General features: G+C 38.3%; 1 protein-coding gene across 1 annotated transcript in view; it reads right to left on the bottom strand.

The window, feature by feature from the left end:
- The window catches only part of FAM117B (family with sequence similarity 117 member B), a 29,044-nt gene that overhangs the window by 7,008 nt on the left and 467 nt on the right, over positions 1–21,569 (bottom strand). The window contains 8 exon segments of the mRNA XM_039699137.1: positions 1,043–1,163; positions 1,988–2,213; positions 3,371–3,514; positions 9,253–9,366; positions 9,864–9,956; positions 14,398–14,546; positions 21,398–21,557; positions 21,559–21,569. The exon segment at positions 21,559–21,569 is cut by the window's right edge and continues 467 nt beyond it. Coding sequence (XP_039555071.1) covers positions 1,043–1,163; positions 1,988–2,213; positions 3,371–3,514; positions 9,253–9,366; positions 9,864–9,956; positions 14,398–14,546; positions 21,398–21,557; positions 21,559–21,569 — 1,018 coding nt within the window.

Here is a 21,569-nt window from a genome sequence, read left to right as displayed (position 1 = left end):
TTCAAATAGAAATTATGTTAAACAAAGGTTGAGCCTTAAATAGTTACACTCATGTATTCCACATACACATGGAATTCAAATAACAGACATGAAAAGATGTTTTCTCATGAGACTGCAGTGTCTGAGGACTGCTATGGCTAGGTAGAAACTTCTGTAGAAGCCTTTTCACTCTACAGCAGAACAGTCCTATAGTTATGCAGAGAGGACTTCCAAAAAGAAATGCAAATACAAGTCAAACTGCAATAGACTATATTCCTGTAGCAAGTGAATAGTAACTGTCAGTGACATAGTTTACACATGTTAAAATAGAGACAGCTAACTTCAGTTATTGTAACCCACATTGCCATGGGACAGGCTGTACAGACCTCTCAAAGTCCATTTGCACAGGTCAGCCACGCCCATTTTTTTGACTAACATTTATACTAGATGTCATTCTTGAGATAATATAAGAGAATTGTAACCAATCTATACTCCTTGTGTAACAAGATGGAATTTTTAACTGTAGGTTAAGATTCTAGCATACAAGTGACATAAGGGTATAAAAAACTCCTTTGAAATATTAATAAAACATAACCTCTGAGAAAATTCCCAAATGACAAAAGTTGGCTTTTCCAGAATAACCAAAGCATCAAATACTCAGGGTCAGGTTCACTCCTCTGTCACTAGAAGTTTCACAACTACATTAATTTAGCTGAAAAGAATACGGTCTTCAGAGTCCGGACTACTGGATGTGCCTGTTAAGCTGTGAAATACCTTAGCTGATGTTACAGCCTGTGATTACCTCTCTCTCTATCTGCCAGGTAAGAGACTCCTCTCAAATTATGTTGTTTTTTAAAAAACATCACTCAAGATTTTAACACTAAATTCCAGCAGTAAAATATATACAGATATGCCAATATATAGTCACAACAAAAAACAGAGATCAGGTTGTTGGCACGGCTTTAGCAACTGGACTAATAACTTCTATCTGACACAAAATCAATAAAGCAATAATTAATCTGATTCTTAGATGTTATTTCTTATGTAGCAAAAAACAACTTACAGGTTTTCCTCAAAGACTTTCACCTTTTCACAGCCCTCAGGAGGCTCACGCTTGAACATGTAGCTGTTGTTGGGTTTTGGTGAGGTAGCGTATTTTGGCAACGGAGAATTATTCCCATTTTCTGCAGGAACAGAGTTTCTCATTATGTAAATGTGACACACTATAAAAAACCACAAAAGCTACCTTTAAATGCCCCCCGAATTTCAAGTCACTTCATTACCAATGTTATGAAATTCAAAAACATTTTCATTTGCCTTCAAAGCCTTCATTTGCAAATAAGCTTTCTTATCTTAATTTCTTTCCTTCTTTCTGTTTCTCCTTATAACATTTTCAGGCTCCTCTACAATCTCTGATCATTCCTGGACATTCTCAGTTTGTAACTACACACCTAAAACTATGGTTCTGTACTGTCACCATCTACCCAAAAGAAATGGGCAGAAGCCATATTCTTTAAAAAAACAGAACAGGTTTATGTTGAATTATAAAATTCTCCTAGGATCTCTCAAAATATTTCAGATAAAAAAAGAATAATTAAATAAACCCCAAACACAAACTTTTATGGGTATGTGTATAAAATGCTATAAGGTTGCAGATTTTGGCCAAGATCATAAAAAATATCCAACACAAGCAACAGGACTACGCTGCCTGTTTCACCTGATACTGAACATTTTTGCCTTCTTCAACCTGCTTAAAATACTTGAATAATCTATTAATTAAAAGAACAGCTTTTTGGGAAGCACATTCCTCAGTCACATCTATCCGGCTTTAATTAATGTGTGCACACATATGGAGCATTTGGAGCAATCAGGGAAAAACCTGATCATGCATCAAGTCCACATTCCACCACTTCCCCATGGATGCAGGGAACAACCCCTCTCTTTTACCGATGTAGTTACGCACCTCGCGCAAGTTCAGCATTGCTGAACTTTCAAAGTGACACGGTACCTTTATCTCTGGAATCACCAAGCAGATCATCTGCAGAACATGGACTTTCCTCACTGCCCTCATTACAGATGGTAAGGAATGAGGTTGGAGACACCGACTGGGAGCGGCTGCTGTTGTTGCTGCCCTTGTCTGCTCCACCGGGTGTTTGGGTGTCAATGCTGCGAGTGCTGCTGCTGCGCTGCACCAGCGGAGGCGGGGCACGGTGCCCGTCTGGAATATCTTGAGGCTGTTCAAATTAAAGGTATCAGACAGCTGTTCTTATCTGCATAGCAATTTCTTTAAATGGTGAAGGTCATGTTGGGTTTCATAAAACCATTTGAAGAAGAAAATTTTATTCATTACATGCAACTCCAAAAGAAACTAAAATGTCAGTTCAGAAACCAAGGACAACAATTTCAAGATTTCAGATCACCACAGAATTCCCGAGGCTGGAAGGAACCTCTTGAGATTATCAAGTTTAACATCTCTGCTCAAGCAGACTCCAGTAGAACAGTGTATCCAGGATTCTGTCCAGTCAAGTTTTTAATATCTCCACAGACAATGATTCCACAGCTTCTCTGGGCAACTTGTTCTGGGCTTTTCACATCCTCACACATTTAAAAAAAATCCTAACCAAAAACCTAACATTTTTAAATTTATGCCCACTGCTCCTTTCCCCATCACTGGGCACTACTGAAAAGAGACCAGCTCCCTCCATTTCTGCACATTGATAAGATCCCCAGAACTGTCTCTCCTCAAGGATCACTGGGCACTACTGAAAAGAGACCAGCTCCCTCCATTTCTGCACAAGAGATGTTTATGCACATTGATAAGATCCCCAGAGCTGTCTCTCCTCAAGACTGAGCACTCCCATCACTCTCAGCTTCTCTTCATATCAAAGACATTCTGGTTCCTTAATAATCTTCACAGTTTGTATTTCTGATACCTTATTACTAAATTCACCTCTAAAAACCATTAAAATAAAATGAACATTAAAAATGGGCAAATTATGGTTCACCTAGGATGGGGGTAGTTCAGCATGGGGCAAAAAAGAGTTACTACAAAAACTCTCAAAACAGACATTTTGCTTCTCCCTGTTTTACTGAGATTGCTTATTTAGAGGAAAAGGTACAGATTCAAGCTTTAACTCTTTCTTTCCTTTTGCTTTCCAAGAGACTTTTCAACTTACCTTAATAAAGAAAATAATAAATAAAAATAAAATTAATTCTTCCTTTTGCTTTCCAAGAGACTTTTCAACTTACCTTAATAAAGAAAACAATAAATAAAAATATAAATAAAATTAATTTGACAAATTTAATTCAAAACTGGTGCAAAATGAAGTTTATGATCTCAAAGCAAAACAAAAATCATTATATTAGTGCAAACATGGTGGCAGATACATACCACAAGTTGTTCCTCTTTGTCTCCTGTCTCCTTAATTATTATCTCAATCTCTTGATTCAATCCCTCTACACTGTTCCGGAACCGTGACCCCGTGGATTTGGTAATAGGTATCACAGGAACAAGAGCACTCTTTGGGATGTGAGCCTAAAGAACCAGAGACAACAACAAAACAATGCAGATTTATTTACAAAACAAAGTTACTATTTCTACCCAAAAGTGACCCTTGAAACAGAACACACATCTACACTTCAATATCAAGGATTTACATGAAATCATAGCGATTGTGTTCAAATGGATGCTTGAACTGAAGGCAGACATCCTGACTTTTGTTTCAAATCCAATTTCTAGCAGGAAAAGCTACATAACCTAGTCTCAAAACCTCCCCTGATATGGTCTGCCTCTAGTTTGATATAGCTTTACAAGTGAAAATGAAACAGTAAACATTTAAATGTAAGTAATTTTGAAGCCTTTAAAATATATTCACATTCCTCCTAAAGTGAACTATACCACCATGTCACATCACTCATTGTTGGATGGTAACCACATTAAAATTGTATTTTAATGGAAATCTGTGGCCACCTGCAATAACATGACACATGCAGAAGCAAAATTATTCCACAAATGCAAGATTGCACTACGCTAAAAATTAAAACCAATGTATTAACTGTATTGAGACAGAATAAAACATTGACAAAACAACTTATGGTGACTTCCACATAAAGAATAAAATCCCAAACCCAAATCTTAGTTCTTAGTTGCTTCAGAAGGAAGATTAGCAGTTCAAAAATCCAGTGTTTCAAAATATGCACAAAAACCTCATTCTCAGAAAACGCATCACTGAAATTTCCCAGAGCTCCTTTTGGCACACCACAACTTCTTGAGACCTCCCAGTCTCTCCATTAGTATCTGCCCACCTGTTAAAAAAGTCCCCCTACCAGAATATTAGAAGATTCTGTACTCATTAAGCAGTGGTGTACTAGAGGTAATGTACTTTCTGCAAACATTTAGTTCAACTCAAAGAACAGCACAACACACTTAAGCCACAGTGGAACTCCCATGTAAAATTCCTGGATTCTCTGACCTAGTGTGCCATGATTGAGAGCAACTCCTCTAATGACTGAAGGACCAGCATTATGTGGTCTTCAAAAGCTATTTTTGTGAGGGGGTTTTATTTTGATTTTTCCTTTAAGTAACGAGACTACATAGACAAAGCATTTTAATTTCCTGTGTACATTCTCAAAAACCACACAAAGCTTGTCTGGCAGAAAATCTGCCTCAGAAAAATTAATGTCAACAAGATATTTTACACACAGATCATAATGGAGACTTCTTGTTACAATCACAAATCTCTACAGCAGCAGAACTCATGAATTATATTGGTTCTGCTTTCCTGAAACACTAGGTTAGCCACAAAAAAACCCAAAAACCAAACATCTTAAAAAAGACTCGCACAAGAACTACAAAAGCTTCTGTTCAGGAAATGCTTGTCACTCTGTTTCTGTCAACAAAAATGAAACATTCTCATAGCAGCCAAACTTATAAAGAGTTTCTAAAGTCTTGCCTGAAGATGAAAAAAAACCAATGGAGAAGAGCACAAAAAAGCCTGAGAAAGCAACCCTGCTAATTCTGTTCCAAGCAAGGCCTTGGATCAACAATCCAGTAAACTAACACAGGTTGATATTCAGTTACAATATACATCTATCAGCACAAGTTCAGGCACTAAAGGCTGTTTATGCACCCAGTTATTCAATATACACATTCGTAGGACAAACTGAGCTTGTTAAAAAGTAGAACACAAGTACACTTTAAGATTTCAGCAGCCATTACCATTAGCAAAATGTGGGAATTCTTCACCTTTAAATATGATTGCCTACCACAAAAATTCTTAGGTTCATGCTACTATTTGAAGAGCTCATAGTAGATTCAGCAGAGTTCAATATAGTTCAGTACAGCATGTTTCACTTCCAAGAAAAATATTCTGTACCTGACTGAGGATGATTTCTTAGCCCAGGGTGCTAGAGGATGGAAAAGGAAGGAGGTATCGTGACATCAGTGGAACAATCAGCCTCCAAACAAGAAATTTTTTATTAAAAATGCTACCTTCACAGAGGTCTGTATGGACATGCAGGAATAGGCTACCAGCTCTGGACTACTCATCTGAATACCTGGGAATGCTCACAACAAGGCAAGGTGCCAGCCACAGGATAACAATTACTGTGCTCACACAGTAACACGCTGGCACAGAGTTTTCAGTTCTGAGACCTACAGGTATGGCATACACACATGAGGCAGGAAAAAGAGGGGATGACAAATCTAAATTGTTCACAGGCATTTCAGGAAAAACACTCTAAGCTCTTTCAATTTTTCACAAGCAACAAAACTTTAAACAGAATCCCAGGACTTGTGATGCTTTTACATCAAGCCATCTCTAGGTTGAATGTGTCATGGTAATTGAACTCAAAAAATGAAATGTTCCACCTAGTGAGGTGGTAAGAGTCACACCAAAAAACCCCAAGCCCCCAACACTGTGAACTACATGCAGTTGATCTCAGTATCAATCAGCTGGTCAGATATTGGGGACACAGGGTTCCTAGGAAAATGAAAAGAGCAGGGTCCTTGATGGTTCAGTGTGCCAAGCAAAAACGTAATATCAGCCAAGTGTACTGAGGAAAAACATTATATCGGAAAAAAAAAATCCATTTATTCTTCCATCTGGTTTCAGTTCTGGCCTAAATGCTAGTTTCTTTCTTATACCAACACCGAGAATATAAAAAGATCCCATTGTTTTGACTCCTGTTCACAGATTTAGTACCATGCAATTAACTCAAAATGTTCTCAGAAGCATCCTGAGATCACCTGATCTGATGCTATGACCTTTCTGCAAACTCCTCTTCCAGTTAAAGAGAGACAAAGGAACATTTTCCTGCATAATGAAAAAACCACACAAACAAAAAACCAATCATTCGTTCTGAAAAAGAACATAGTCAACAGCAAGGACTTGATCCTCCCCAACCATTTCCTGATTGTGAGCAGAGGGTCAGGAACAGCTAACAAGCTTATTCCATAGAGATTGTGTGGATTTCTTTCTTCACACAAAAATCATATTAGAAAGAAGCACAAATGAACAACCAATTAGAAGCTTAGCTAGCAAGAACCACTGAAAATGTTGCTATAATTCAAGAATTGCAGTAAAGTTTAAGTAGAGAAGAAAAGAGGAAATAAATCCACTAAAATTTCTTCTTTTAACTAGAAGAGAACACCATTTTCCAAATGTTAAACAGAGTTTACCTCGTCTCTGTGAAGGAACTACTGATACAATTTCCTAACACTTTTTCTCACCTTGTCAGGAATCCAACTCCTTGAGCTCAGAAATCTTTACATGACTCTTTAGAGTCAACAAACACAAAAGTTTCCTTCAAACTAGGAATGTGAAAAAAAATTTCTAAATATTCTAATTACTAAATTCTGGTTTCCACACAGTCCTTCCCACAAATCCTGAAGGAACAGAGCTGCTGCCAGAAATTCTAGCTTAGCAGTTCTAAAAAAAATAATGAGAAAACACAGGAACTTTGCCCTTGCTGACTACAGTTACAGATTTTCACTCAAGTTAAAAAACAGCTGCTAAATGCCATTAATCTAAACTCTTCACTTACTCTTTGAATCCTTCTTTAACTTCTTCCCGTGGCAAGTAGCTTGACACAGCTGGCACAAAATTCACCAAGAACAACAGTGTTTTGTTTTGTAACACAGTCCTGGAAAGGCTGCTTTGCTTCAATTCATATTTTATAGTTTGTTTCACAAGCCCAAAAACTAATTATCCATTGCACAATATTTTATTCTCATACTATAAAATTTGGCAGAATGTAAAGACATCCATACCAGAAACAAAATAATAAAACTATTATGATTAAAAAGTTACATACATAATTTGGGGAGGCATTTTTCAGAATAGCAGCACTGTTGTTCGTTTTGGAAATTAAAACCCACTAAGATCATCTGTGCTAAAGTGTCAATACCTTAGCATTCAGAAACCCACAGGTTCCTAGAATGCCAAGCAAACCTATTAAAATCCATGTAATTCTCCAGTGTATTCAAGGGCCCACATCAAAAGTTCTTCAGTATACTTTTTGGTTAAAAATGTCTCAAGTTCTACAAATGCAGATAAAACACCTTAATCAAGTATGCTGATCTGTCTTTTGTTTTGGTTCAGTTTTTTTAACCAAAAGTTTGACACATTTTGTATGTTGATTTTCATGAACTTTCTCAAAACCCCCTAGAAAGGGATTGTCTTTGAATTGAAAGGGATTGTCAGTTGTATTTCCTTTGTTCATAATTTTGGACTGTTCTGACTTGAGCAGTCAGTAAAATCAGCAGCACAGTACACTGCACCCACACTTCAGTAATTCCTAAATTGCTATGTCAAAAAATGTAATTCTAAAAAAAAATTCCTAAATATTTCCAGTAGCAGAGAATTCAAACTACTAACAAACTGAATTCAAGAGGCACACAAATCCTGAAAAGTCATGACTCCTAACTAAATGCCCTACAGCAGGATAAGCATTAGGGTCTGAGACAAAAGGTGCTCATGACTTTTATACAAAGTAGGAGTTAAGAAGAACAGAGTAGAAGAAATTCAAAACACTCTATTTTCTTATTCTCATTCTTGAAGTAGAACACATTCACTCAGACACATGACTCTGAAAGAAAGAATGAAAGAACCTGGCCTAAATTATTTCCAGAAGGACAGAATGACAGAAATGAAATTTTTTTATTAACTGTTGTCAGACTATGATATTTATTGGAACAATTAAAGGCATTTCAGGAGTAATTGGGAATATAATTAGATTTTCAGAGAAGCTTCACAGCTGAGCTACTTTCTCAATTCACAGCATTGATAGTTTCCTAGTTTCAACTACACATTGCCTTGCCAAGGCTGTTGTGAGGGATTTATTCTTCGTGCAACTTAAAAAAATTGTGTGTATCAAATGTACATTAATGAGATATCGGTAGGGAGAGAAAAAAACATCAACTTCTGAAAAAAAAAAATCAAACTTTTCTACTGGTTTTCTTACTCAACAAAAACACACTTGAAAAAGTATCTGTGTTTCTGAAAGCCTATAATTTTTTTACACCTCCTATCAATTGAGCTAAAAATATTACACCTCTGTCAACCTGACCTCATTAGAAGCCTTGAAATAAAACTGAAACTGCACACAGAACATGTGGTGGCCTAACCATCACAATTTTTGTAGAAGGGATCATTACTTTAAGTCTCAAGGCCTGATAAATGGGAAAGAAAAAAAAAATCTTAAAAAGGCTGAATGAAGTTATGAAGTGTGTAAACACAAATAAATAACCTCATGGAGTAGCCTTTAGTCAGGTAAGCTTTCTAAATCTCATCACAGTATTACACAAGTCTTTGGCAAGACAACAAAATGTTCTCAAAAAAGCTACCTTTCATTTGAGTATACAGTTTTACCAGCAGTTTGCTCCATGCCCTACTCTACATGCAAAGTTGTAATTGTTGAAGCAACATGTAATGAAGATGACGGTCTATAGTTTTAGATTTAACTTATCTGTCATCTTTTTGCGGAACCTGCAGAATGCACTTTAAAAACCTTCCTTCAAGGACATGTTTAATCATCTGACATTATTTGAAAGTGGGAGTTCAAAGCCAGCTCACGCAAGTAACAAAAAGATCTGGGCTCCCATTCACTTAAGCAGCCAAAAGAAAGAGCTCCATTTCACAGGATTCACTTACAGCTACAACATATTTAGCAGTCTGTGGTATTTCTAAGTTCCCTCTAAGACAAATCACAACCCTGAAAGGACCTAAAAGCAGTATTAGCTACCCAATATGGGCAAAAAGCACACAGCCTTACCTGACTGTGGTTAATGGCTGCGTGGTTGCCATGAAAAGGGGACTGTCTTTCCTTGTCCCGATGATGCCTGCTGCTGTGTTTGCTTCTCTGCAGCTGTTGACGCAATTTTGCAATCTAACAAAGGAAAAACTCACATTAGATTTCAACAGGTGTATTCAGGTACATAGGTAATTTCATCTATTTATTCCATCACTTAGTTAGAATTATTTACTGCCATAGCATTCATAATTACTGCCAGGACTAGATTAACTCAAGTTCTTGCAAACCTAGTATGCTAGCTACCAGTTTAGCTGACACTCAGAAGACACCTCTCGGTTTAGTGAAAGAAGTTGAAACACAAAATCTGAAAGCAGTGAGGTTATTTCCCTCTTTGATAAAAAAATGTCACTTGCATTTAACATTTTCTTTCACACATTCAGATTGAAAACATTAATTAACCTACATTTTTATATTAAATCAAAAGCAAATGAAAAGCAATTTCATATTTTTTACCAAGCACACCATCTGTATAATTAAAAAAAGTAGTAAAATACTCCTGCCTTCCTAAAGCATCATGGTATCAGTGCATACCATAAAAACATTTAATCCAAAGTTCACAAGTAATTTCTGACCTCCTTGAGTTGTTCATTGCTGCCCCAAGATGATGAACGTTTGTGTGAGCTTCTCTTCTTTTCTAAATATTCCTCAGCCCAGGCACTTTCTGTCTGTAGGAAGAAGATTACAGGACTAATTAAAAAGGTAATTGCTACTTTCTGGCAGAATATTTTGAGACAAATTAGAAAAGAGAACATTTAAGATATGCTAGATTCAGAACTGAAAATTAACAGTAACCAACTAGAAGCCTTTCTCACAGGTAAAGTATGAAAAAACAGAGTGAAACTATATAAATAAAAAACCCCAAATTCACAACTTTCAGACCTAGTGTAATATAGGGATGTGCTAGTTTCCCTTCCAAATGACTGAGCATAAGGCAGTACTCACAGCCAGATGTACCACAGGCTGCTACAGAGCTCTGAAGAACCACTGTGAGGGTGCTGAACCAGGGGGAGGTGATGTATTTCATTTCCTGCACAGATGCTGACCTTGTTATTTCTGAAGCATTAGCAAGGATGGCTTGGTGTAAGTGCTGTGATATCCTGCACCAGCACAGCTTCAAAATCACATTCTTGCTCTCAAGAATGAGAAAAAGGAAAGCAAGGCATATAAGTACCACTAGAGCTATTGCAAAGCAGGGAATAAATTTATTAATGCCTCAAAGGGTTCCAGGTTCACAGCTGTCCCAGGCCAAGCACAAAGCAACACAGATAATACTCAGCTGGTTTCACTGAACCAACAGAGCCATTAGTGTTTAATAAAAAAATCTCACAAACATATTGTGGTGAAGGAGTTTTGAGAAATGCAAAGTATCATTAATACACACTGTATTTCAGGTAAGAAAATGCACAGGCAAGCCTGTGATAATATTGCATGCTTTATGGGCAGTTTGTATTCCCACCTAGCCATCCCCAGAAATGTCTTCAAACACAGTGAACTGTAAAGGCTCCAAGAAGACATAGCAGCATCTATCAGGAATCTCTGAGCAATCACAGGAAGAAAGGGGAAGAACATAATGAAGCAAGGGGAAGAATTTCTGGAAGCATTTTACACACTGAAAGAGACAGCAAATTCCTAGAAATTCATTCTTGCCACCACGCAGTTCTTAGCACACAGTGGTGATCTAGCTAACCTCATTTTCTGAATATCTCACTTTCTCCTACAGAGAAGAACTCTGATTGCCTCAAAGTCTTCACATCTACAGTGTGCCATGGTTGTTCTTACACGTGAGACTAACAGCTTGCAGAAGCCATATGCTGACCTTTCTTAGCCCAGCTGCACTTGTATCACAGAAATTAAAGACTTTTGTGGCATTAATCCCTATTTTGCAGGGAATGTGGAGCCTTAACTCCAAATACACAGGTTGCAACCCCAGTTTCAGTTACAGACACAAGTTTCATATAAATAAACCCTCCATTATCAGTACTTTTTAATCTTCATCATTCCAAATCAAAAACCAACTAGGACAAATCTGAATAATAAAGTTAATAGGGTTGCTTTGAAATTCCTATTTCACAGCAAAATCATAATCCATTATAATCTGTTTTTCTAGAAGAGCACTTACTGATCTTTATAATAAAATAGAATAATTGATAACCCCCACACCCAAGTACCAATCTTTGCCTAGTCAATTCTCAAATGTCAGCTGGGACTATCATGCTATCCTCGAACTGCTGGAACAGTAAGCTTTAACTACTAATTCTAGCTTCCCAACTCAGCACAGCCATTACACTTGCCTACAGGAGAATAATTAACACTCTAATTAGTCTTTGCCTTTAATTTATATTCAAGACTTTGACTCAAGATTCAAGATTTAATAAATTAATATCGGATTCATTTTAAAGCATTAAAGTTGCTTTGATGCTCATCCTCAAAACAAATCGTTAGAAATCTTGTCACATTCAACTATAGGAAACCTGTATATCAAAACAGAAATGCAATACTATTTTAGCAAGTCTTCTCCTATTTATTCCCCAAATTTTGATTATAATATTTATTATCAAGAAATAGACCAAATAACCAATAGGCAACGTGGGATTTATATTTGTCTGGTTTCTTAAAGTACTACCTCTTGCTTATTGGTTGTTACCATGCACAATGTCCTCACTGCTTTCTAGAATTACAAAGAAATTAGTTTAAGGCTGAATTTATTACAGACAGTAGAACGCTTCAGGGAAAAAAAAGTCTTAAGAAGCAAAAACTTTCCAGTCAAAATGAATTATTTAAGAATTAAAAAAGTACAAAGTAATTGTCTCATTTTAACTTCTAAGACAAATATGTTTCATTCAAAGCAAAAAAGATGAAATTTTAACACCTGCTTTATGAGCACTTAATAACTGAATTCTAGGCAGACCCTTGGATGTTCAATAACACACCTACTCATCATCCAACAACTATTCTTCACATACATAATTCAGTCTAGTTTTATAGACAGGTTTCATCAAAATACTGAGTTGCAGGAGTCTGACAGACAGTCTCTGCATGACTGGGGTCTCACACAGCTCTCAGCTATGACCTGTGGGCATCTCTAGAAAGGCCTGCAACCTGCAGTGTGCTACTAAATGCCATCTCTTCCCAGTCTGCTTCCTGAATGACTCCACTCCCTGTGCCATACCTCCACACAATCAAGATATCCTGCTTACTCAACTTGAAAACCTTTTACAACACTGCCAATTAAATTCCTGTTCTCAGAATCAGAACATATTCTTTTCTTGTCAGATGTTGTGAAATCTGAAGTTACACACACTGGAACCAGAGTATCTCACCAGTAAAACTTCATCCAAATATGACATTTTCAGAAAAGCTGAACAGTACAAATGGGCAGCCTGTATTATCTTGGGAAACTAACAATTGTAAGTCACATTTTAAACTTGGCCCTAGCTCCAGTGGCTGCTCTCAGGTCCACTGGAAGATTAAAAGCAGTAATACCTGATCAGTGTCACATCAGCTTTGGACATAAAGATGTATGCCTATAGCCCTAAATTTTCTATTGGTTTGATAAATTCTAAATTAGGAAGTGCAAACAGATCATTCTAGTTCTCTCAGAAATACACTACCATAAATCACCACTAAATGTACTCATTCTGCAGAAATATCCAATGCCCTTTACAGTCTTCCCATTAACCTTTCAAATACATTTCCTCTACAAAAGCCCCACAACCACAGCAGTTAGATGTGTGAGAATTGGAAGACAAAGTCAAAAGCAAAACACAAGCCAAAAAGGATGCTATCTGGCAAATACAGATTACAAAAGCCCAACCATGATTCAGAACATACCAAAACTAACCTGAATGAGATCAACTGAACATAGCAAATACTTTGGCAGCAGTACAGAAATACAATTATTTTGTAAAAAGTATTATTCTAAGGAATCAAATATGAAAATAAATTTTTAGGACACCCATATGGGCTTAGTTCTGCCCTTTAATGATGCCTTTTAACAGCAAGGCACAAGCAGCCACTCATATCCTATATCACATCTTTCTTCATCTTCCTCCTCTTACATTTCAATTTGCTTACTTTTTTCACCCTGTCCTCTAACCATTTTTCTAATTTGTTTTCCTGCACAGAAAACTTGTTCTTCAAGTCTTTTCTTCTTCACCAGCCCTAATTCCACCTTATCCACATGAGTGTATTTCCCGACAAAACACCTTCCTTCTCTACTGATCTGCTCTTTGAATTGTGGTCCTCCCCACAAAAGGCTGTGGATCCCAAAAAGGCCCCACAGTAACACTGCAGACCTCCTCTGCTCAACACCCTACACATTCTTACATACTGAAAACTATGTGGACACATTTTTCTGCTGTTACCAAACAGAGGTTCAGACACAAGGATGCCCCATATGCTATGAGGTCCTCTTCCAACTGCATTCTGCTTATGTTCTTTGGAATTTGTGGAGACTTCTTGTTGAAACCATGTTCCAGGAACAGGGATTTCATTCAACTGTTTGTTGGTTCCGTTTTTACAGGTGACACAGGACTGAACCTTTAGAGCTTGTGCAATTTGGTTAAGCAGTTGATGTTTTGGCAAATCATGTATTTTTTAACACAATCTAGTTGAGCTAGATTTCAACACCATTCATGGTTCAACAAGGCAGTTCTTCAATGCATATAATTCTATACTTGGTGCACAAAACCCAAGTGAACATTATGGGGCTTTTACAAACAGAGGATGAAGAGCTGGAGACAGACATACATATAAGGATACCTCACTAAGTTCTCTGTATAAATCTAAAGTAAACAGTACTTAATTCCAGCGCTATCTAGTGTACTGCACCCTGTAAGAACAGTAAGAATACAGATGTGCAATGCACTAGTGTTTTCCTGAGGCAAGAAGGAAGTGGAACACCTAAAATATTCAGTTCTCAGTCTTTACTTAAAGAATGCAAATAATTAACACATGCAATAGCAAAGGTAGGATTCCTGAAATTTGAAAGTGAATAGGAACTTGTGAGCCAGAAAGCTAAAGTAAGTGTTTTCAAGGGAAAAGCTTCTTACATTTAAATCCTGTCTTCACAGTAAATGTTCCAAAGACAAAAAAGCTCTGTCCTACCTGTGTGGCTTTGTCTCTCATACAGGGAGCAGCTTGTCCATGATTATCCCGAGGCCACTGTCCAGCAAGGTACGGAGCAGCGAGCGTATCCAGTGAAGAGGTGCGGCGAACAATACTGGAAGGGCTTGAGGAAGGTGGCCTTGATTTGTCTGTGAGAGCAAGAACATTTGATTACAAAGAAATCAAGAGAGAGAGCTTATCCATTTTAATAGTCTACAAGAAATCATATCAAATTGGAACTATGTTATTACATACACAACAAGATACTTTTAATATGGAAATTAAGTTTGCTTTTCCAGGCTCTATTCTGTTTAAACAAGCTTGAAATCTGTTTTGATGTTTTCTTTAAAAACATCCTTATATCACAAATGTTGCATTAGTGCTTATGCACCACTATTTACTCCTTTAAAAGTCTAAAGTCATTTGTCTCTTAAATGACAAAGGTGTATAAGAAATAAAAAACAAAGGTTAATGAAGAAAAACTGGGTTGAACTTCTGCAGTTTAATGCTGAGCTTACAGCTCTTCCCACTAGTCCTTTGCCTGCTTTACTTCAAGGGACACTACAAACCCGCATGTTTTAATCACCCAGCACATAACATATGGCATAACCCTTAGATTCAGAAGTCAACTTTGATAAGGTAATGATTTACATTTTACAAGCTAACTGAGACATCTCCTCCCTTTACATGTTACTTGGTAACTACATTCCTATTTGCCTGGTGCTGTACCTTCTGCAACACCTCATCTGTAGTGTAGGTACTGGCATCCTATTTCAGAACAATTTAGATACTAAGAGGAATTCTTACTAAAAAAGGTTAAATACAACAACCATTGGAACTAATATGAGAAGGAAGACTACTGTTAAAAACAAAAATTTCCATCTACCCCATCTGTCAATGATGTCTTAAGTAAAGTGGCAGTAAAAGACCACACCAAAAGCTATGAAGAATAAATACTGAAGAAAGTTTCCTCAAAACAGTAACTGAGGTTGGTAAACTTAAGAGCTTGATAAGCAGCAAAGACCCAGGGTTTAGATATACAAATGTACTCACACATTTTGAGATGAAAAATGCAAGTCCTGAGATCACAATGATCTAAGCTTACTATCATCTCATCTACTCCCCACAAAAAGAATTTCAATTATATATGAAATAATTGTGCATTAATCTTGCCTATAATTAATAGAAAGTCCTAAAATACATGTCTACAATACAGCAAGCATGATTCAGAAATCAGATGGAAGCTTTATAAAAGGGCACTGGAAAAACTCAGTCATTTTTCCTCTCTTGCTGTGCCATAGCATTACTTCTGCACTAAAAGTATTTGTATTATACATAAACTCATTTACAGGCAAAGAAAATTGTGCCTGATTAGTGTCCGAGTGCTAGTCAGAAAATAAAACCACTGACACCAAAAGTCCAAAATTCAATTTCTAAGCTGTTGCAATCTACTAAAAATACATATGATAAATACTAATAAAAACTGTTAGGTAGAGATTTCAGGGAGTGGACAGAGTGTCAGTATTGACATTCTACACTAAATAGCCTCATGCAAATTTATTAGAAATGTACACACTAAAAATGTGGGAAATATTCCCATTCAACTATAAGGAAACAATTATTGTCAGTATAACCAGCCACACTCACACAAACCTCATCTGCTTTATTATTTCTACAAGTACCAGCAATGATACAACCTCACTACTGAGCTCACAGCAGATTTGCAGCAAATATGTTTTGGAGTTTGCACTTAAGACTCCTGTATCAAAGAAATTCTCTGACTACTACTACTACCACACAGCACACTGAAGGGTCTGTTTGTATCAGATGATTTCAAAACTATTCCCTTTGTGTGTACTATAGGACAATGTGGCATGCTAACACAACGTGCCATTCCTTAAAAATTACACTGACTGCAAAGTTAAATCAAACATATTATTTGTCTTAGAACTAGCTGCCATATCCTCCCTGTTTGATTTTTTTTTCCTCAGTCATTATTCCTCCTCTTCAAGAAGCTTCTCTCTTCTTACCAAGGGGAAACAGAAAGGATGTGAAAAAAATTATAAAACAGGAAGTATATGTAGTCAGCCACATCATCTGCAAAAGCCACTGCAGCAGACAGCTTCAAAACTGGAGAAGCAGAATCTATTACTCTCTCCTCTCCACCACAAACAAAACAAAAAGCAACTGGAAGACTATTTTGCTAACAAACAGAGAGAATGAGAACTGAAGAGCCTGTTTACTATTTAAGTTCACGGGAAGTTGCTCATTTCAAGGCACAAAGGCACACACTCTCTTTTCCTCTGATTAAAAAACCCATTTAAGAAATTATGTTTTCAAATCAATTTATATTTAGATGGGGGAATGATGTTTGGATGTTTTTACTTTTCCACCTTCACAACCTGTCTTAATACAAATTCACAAAGTCTACTACACAATTCTTACTGTTTCAAAACATTTCAATCGGAACATATACAATGTTTTCATTGCACTTTCCCCTACAATACTTGAAGCAAGTGTTCAGCTGCTATTTTTCCTTGATGTGACCTACATAACAAGAGATCTGCCTCCATAGAGATAACAGTTACAACAGCTGTGGCTGATGAAAAACAATGGAGCTGTTTCATCAAATAGACGCTTCTTAAATATTAGATCTCTTTTAATTGGCCTGATTATCTCTCTAAACCAGTATTTGTGATAAATATCAACCCTCCTATCCATCCACCACTAGTATAGATTTATTTAGAAATCAAAGTCTTTCTGCAATCCGGTCCCAAGCAAAGCAAATTAATAGAACAAAACCAAAGCAAACATACACAGCACAGATCAATGAAGTCCACAACGTGGGGAAATAACAAGCAAGCTGCCACATCTCCAGCAGTCACTGCTGTGCAGTGACCAACACAAGTTGCTGCAGGCGACTGGTACCACACACCACCTCCTGCAGAGTAAAGGCACCTCCAAAGGCACCATAAGCTCAGGTACGGTACCAGTGGGACTGAAGAGAAAAACTGCACAAATATTGATGCTTACCAATAGCTAAGGTATGAAAGAAACCAAAGAAACATGGTCTAACACATGCTGTGAGAAAACAGGCAGCAGAAAAGCCTAGCATGCCACCAAACTCACAAATTTCCTGACAGTTCCACTTGAGGCTTCTTTTATAAAAGTGGGCTACCCAAAGTAGTGAGAAGGGGTAAGAGCCAGCTAGCTCCTCTGGCACCAAGGCACACAGCTGACCTTTCCATTCTGTTGTGGTCAGGCTTTTCCCCAGAAAGGACATTCATGGATCTCTCCCATACACAGATGGAACAATCATCTTTATCAAAACTGCAACTGATCTCTGGGGCTTCACCTGCTTTTCATGTTTCATTAAAAAAATGAACAGACTCAGTGCACTGAGAAGAGACACACCACCCAACTGCATATGCTCCCTTCAGAAAATCATCTTGCCTACCATCCTAGCATAAATTTGAAGAGAACTATTCACTAGTAATTCAAAATTGTTCCACTGTAGAAGAAAGACAGAATTAGTGGCATTTTACAAAACCAAACCTCAGAAAGCCCAAGATGTTCAAGCTACTTAACTCTAATAAATGAAAATATTTTTAATCCTAGTAAGTGCACTTCCCTAAAGTGCTTGCCACAAGAAACATACAGTGTGATGCTGCAAAAATGAATTCACTTTCTTTACTCCTACCATTTGTCAAGCAGCTTAGGTAAGAAGGGCAAAGTCTCTTATCCTACAGTACAGTGATATCTTTCAAAACTACTGCAAAACCTTGGTCATTAAGGTTGACAGGTCTGCAGCTATTATTGTGTCACTCACCAGATTATCAAAATAAATAAATTCTGTGGTGAAATTTAAGAGTGTAATGGAGTGTAATTTCTCCCTCTCTACCTCCAAGGAAGGGTTCACATCTGACTTCTTTAAAACTTCACATAATATTTTCATAATTTCCATTCACACAAATAGGCTTTAATATTACCCTTCCATAGCCAAAACAATTAAGTTTTCCTCCAAATAAAATGAACCAATTTTTCTCCTTAATTTTCATAATGAGTTTAGATGTCCAATACAGTCAACTGGACTACACCAGAAAGTCCAGCACCCAGTAAAGAACTCTCTCAGCACCTCAAGGCACCTGGGAGCAAACAACTGCTGTGGCTCTGGTCTTGACCTTGTTTACTCAGCCTGGTACACCGTAACATTCTTGCAGCTGAGCAGCACAACTCCTCTAAGATGTGTTTCATGTGAGAACACAAATAACAAGATCCCATTAGATCTTTACTCAGTGAATAAACCAAAGCAAAACCAATGTAGATAGAGAAATGTGCACGCCCTAGCTCATGCCACAACAGTGGCCTGGTGGGTCACAATGGCCTCTAATGGGAGGTCTGCAGACACCTGAAGAGGCATATGGAAAAACTGAACCAGAACTGGAGATTGCAGGACAGACACTGCAGGGTAGAAATGAGGCCGCACCAGTGATGGGAAGGGCAGAACACATTAACAGGCAATTGAAAGCTGAATTCTGGGAAAGAGGTGCTAGAGACTGCAGAAAGGCAAAGTAAAAGATGAAAAACAGGTAGTAGCAAGATCTAGGTTTCTGGTCATATTTAGGAGGGAGGGAGAGAAGGGGCAAGAAAAACATGGAAAATTAGAAGTTGTATGACAGAATCTTCCATTTGTAATTATCCCATAGTCAACAGAAAATCTAGTTGAGTATTTCCAACATTTACTTGCAATTCAGATCAGAAAACAAGGACTAAAAAAACCCTCAAAAAACCACACCCAAAACCCGCAAAAGTCACATTTGTAAATTCACAAGTCAGGGTTCTCAAGTGTAAAGCAGGTTCATGAAAACTAAATTCAAAACTATTCAACTGTTTCCCAGGAAAAAAAATCTGAAAAATATGAAACTGAGTCTGAAGTATAAAACTTATATTTAGATACATCTTAAACTTAGATACAACCAGTACCTAAGCTCAGAAAAAGCTATCATTTGTCTAACCTCAAGGCTCATTTTTATCTAAAGAAATACGCCTGCAGCTGTAGGAATGAACAAAAGCCATCATTAACTGAAAGCAAGAAACAGAAAAACCCAAGTTATTCTGCAGATTCTCACCAATACCCTCAAGTGTCCTGTGTGTCTGGAGAACCATTGCCTCATTAGTAAAAAGAGTTCCACCCCCATGTTCTCAGCTAACAGTTTACTCATTTAGATGAAGAAAAAACCTGAAGTTAACTCAGCCTCTATCAAGCACAGACTACACAGTACAAATGTTAAGCAATAGGAAAGAGGTTCAGCTTGCATTTGGGGCCAGTACAAGTACTGCTCAGGAACTGGAACATGTGGAAGTAATTAAAAGGACACCACTCTTCTCTTTTCACACATCTTAAAAAAAGCTAGTGGAGTTATCTTAACACAGTAGAGTGATAAAATGACTTGTTTCCTTATATATGTTAATTCTTCAAAGCAGTAGAGAGGCCAGCATGGTTTCAGCAGGCTTCTCCACAGTGACTAAAAGACAGTGCAATTCTTCCACCCTCAGTGCTCTGACACATGCCTTTACAAACAGATTTTGACCTGGACCTCAAGGCTAACCATGCTCTTCCTCATTCTGCAGGCCAGCAGACTGCACCTTAGGCAAGAGTTTCATGAAGTTCACAGGAAGAAGACAGGATTTTGTGATATGTATAAAGTCTTTCAGGTTACTGATTAACAAGAATCTCAAATGAAGAATACACACATTCCTCGATCCAAAGACTTTAATATTATACAGCCTTAATAAAACCCTCCGTACTCTTATCTGGAAAGTGGAAAATCTAACTCAGAACCTTATCAGTCCTCTCTTACACTAGCAAACTAGGAGGCACACAGTCATCTTATACCAACTGGTTATGACTGTCTCATTCAGCAGTGCCACTTCTCAAAAGCCAGGACGGGAAAAAAGAAAAAAACCAACGTGGTAGTCTGGTTATAATCATTACTTTAAAAAGGGGGAGGAGTATTAGGAGAAGCAGAAGTGTTAAAGGGAGGGCTAGTCCTAGATTTCCACATGTACACTTCTGCCTATTAGTCAGCTTTATTCTTTAGATTACCACAGGCAATTTCATGGAAATGAGTAGCTACAAGCTTTGGTATCTTAAAAGTAACAGATTTAAGGACATGAACACAAAACCTCACTGATGCATTTCTGAGTAAACTTTTAACCCAAAAATATAAAGGACTTACACATGTCAGCCTCTATTATCCTCAAGCTGATGCCACATATTACTTATATTCAAGCATTCCCAGTAAGGTTTAATTATTAAAAAAGTTATAATGCAGTTTGTTACAAAACGTGTGCTATCACCATGCTATTTTCTATCTTCACTGTAGCACAAGCTTGTCATCACTCTCAAGCACACATGTTCTTCTGCAGGGTTCATGCTGAAAGCAACTACTAAGAGAGATATTGAATACTTTTGTTCTACACCTATGTGCCATGCGTACAACACTAGTTAGTTCTTTAATTACAAGCTTATGGACACTGTTTGAAAAAACAACCGCATACACCATCTGGCACGAAGTGTGCAGAAAGGGTAAAAGTGAAGGCTTCACAACAGCCCCCAAACACCAAATTCACCTTAAGTTTGTGCCCAAGCACCTTAAGTACGTGTATCCTCCTGAACCCCAGGCAGCACTCGCGGTACTACAGAAGCGGTCACAACCCCCACATGGCACGCTTGGCTCTCTATTCCTCTTCTGAAAGCCAGGGCGCAACAGAGCAGCAACAAAAGCAACGAGCCCTTCCACGCACGCACAGCCGGCAAGCCCTGCCGCCGGCCAGAGAAGGGCAGGGCGAGCACCAGCCCGGGCACAGCCCCGTCCCTACCTCTGCCCCGGGGCACGGCACGCTCCCAGGCACCGCCGGCCCCGGCCCCGCACCCCGCGCCCGGCCCGGCCGCCCGGGACGTGCCCTTTGCCGCTGGCCCGGACCCCCCGTCGCTCACCTTTGCAGACGGGGGAGCTGGGACTCTTCCTCTCCGGGGAGCTCCTGCCCGGCTCCGGCGACTGCCGCCGGTGGTGGTGCCGGACCCTGCCCTCCGGCAGCGGGGGCACCGGCGAGGAGCAGGGCGAGGGCCCGCTGCCCGGCGCGGGGGGCGGCGGCGGCAGGTGGTGGTG

Source organism: Passer montanus, unplaced genomic scaffold, assembly GCF_014805655.1.
Source record: "Passer montanus isolate IOZ18808 unplaced genomic scaffold, ASM1480565v1 scaffold1, whole genome shotgun sequence".
In the NCBI taxonomy this organism is placed as follows: Eukaryota; Metazoa; Chordata; class Aves; order Passeriformes; family Passeridae; genus Passer; species Passer montanus.
Note: the sequence above shows the minus strand (reverse complement) of the source record. Positions and strands in the feature narration are given on the sequence as shown.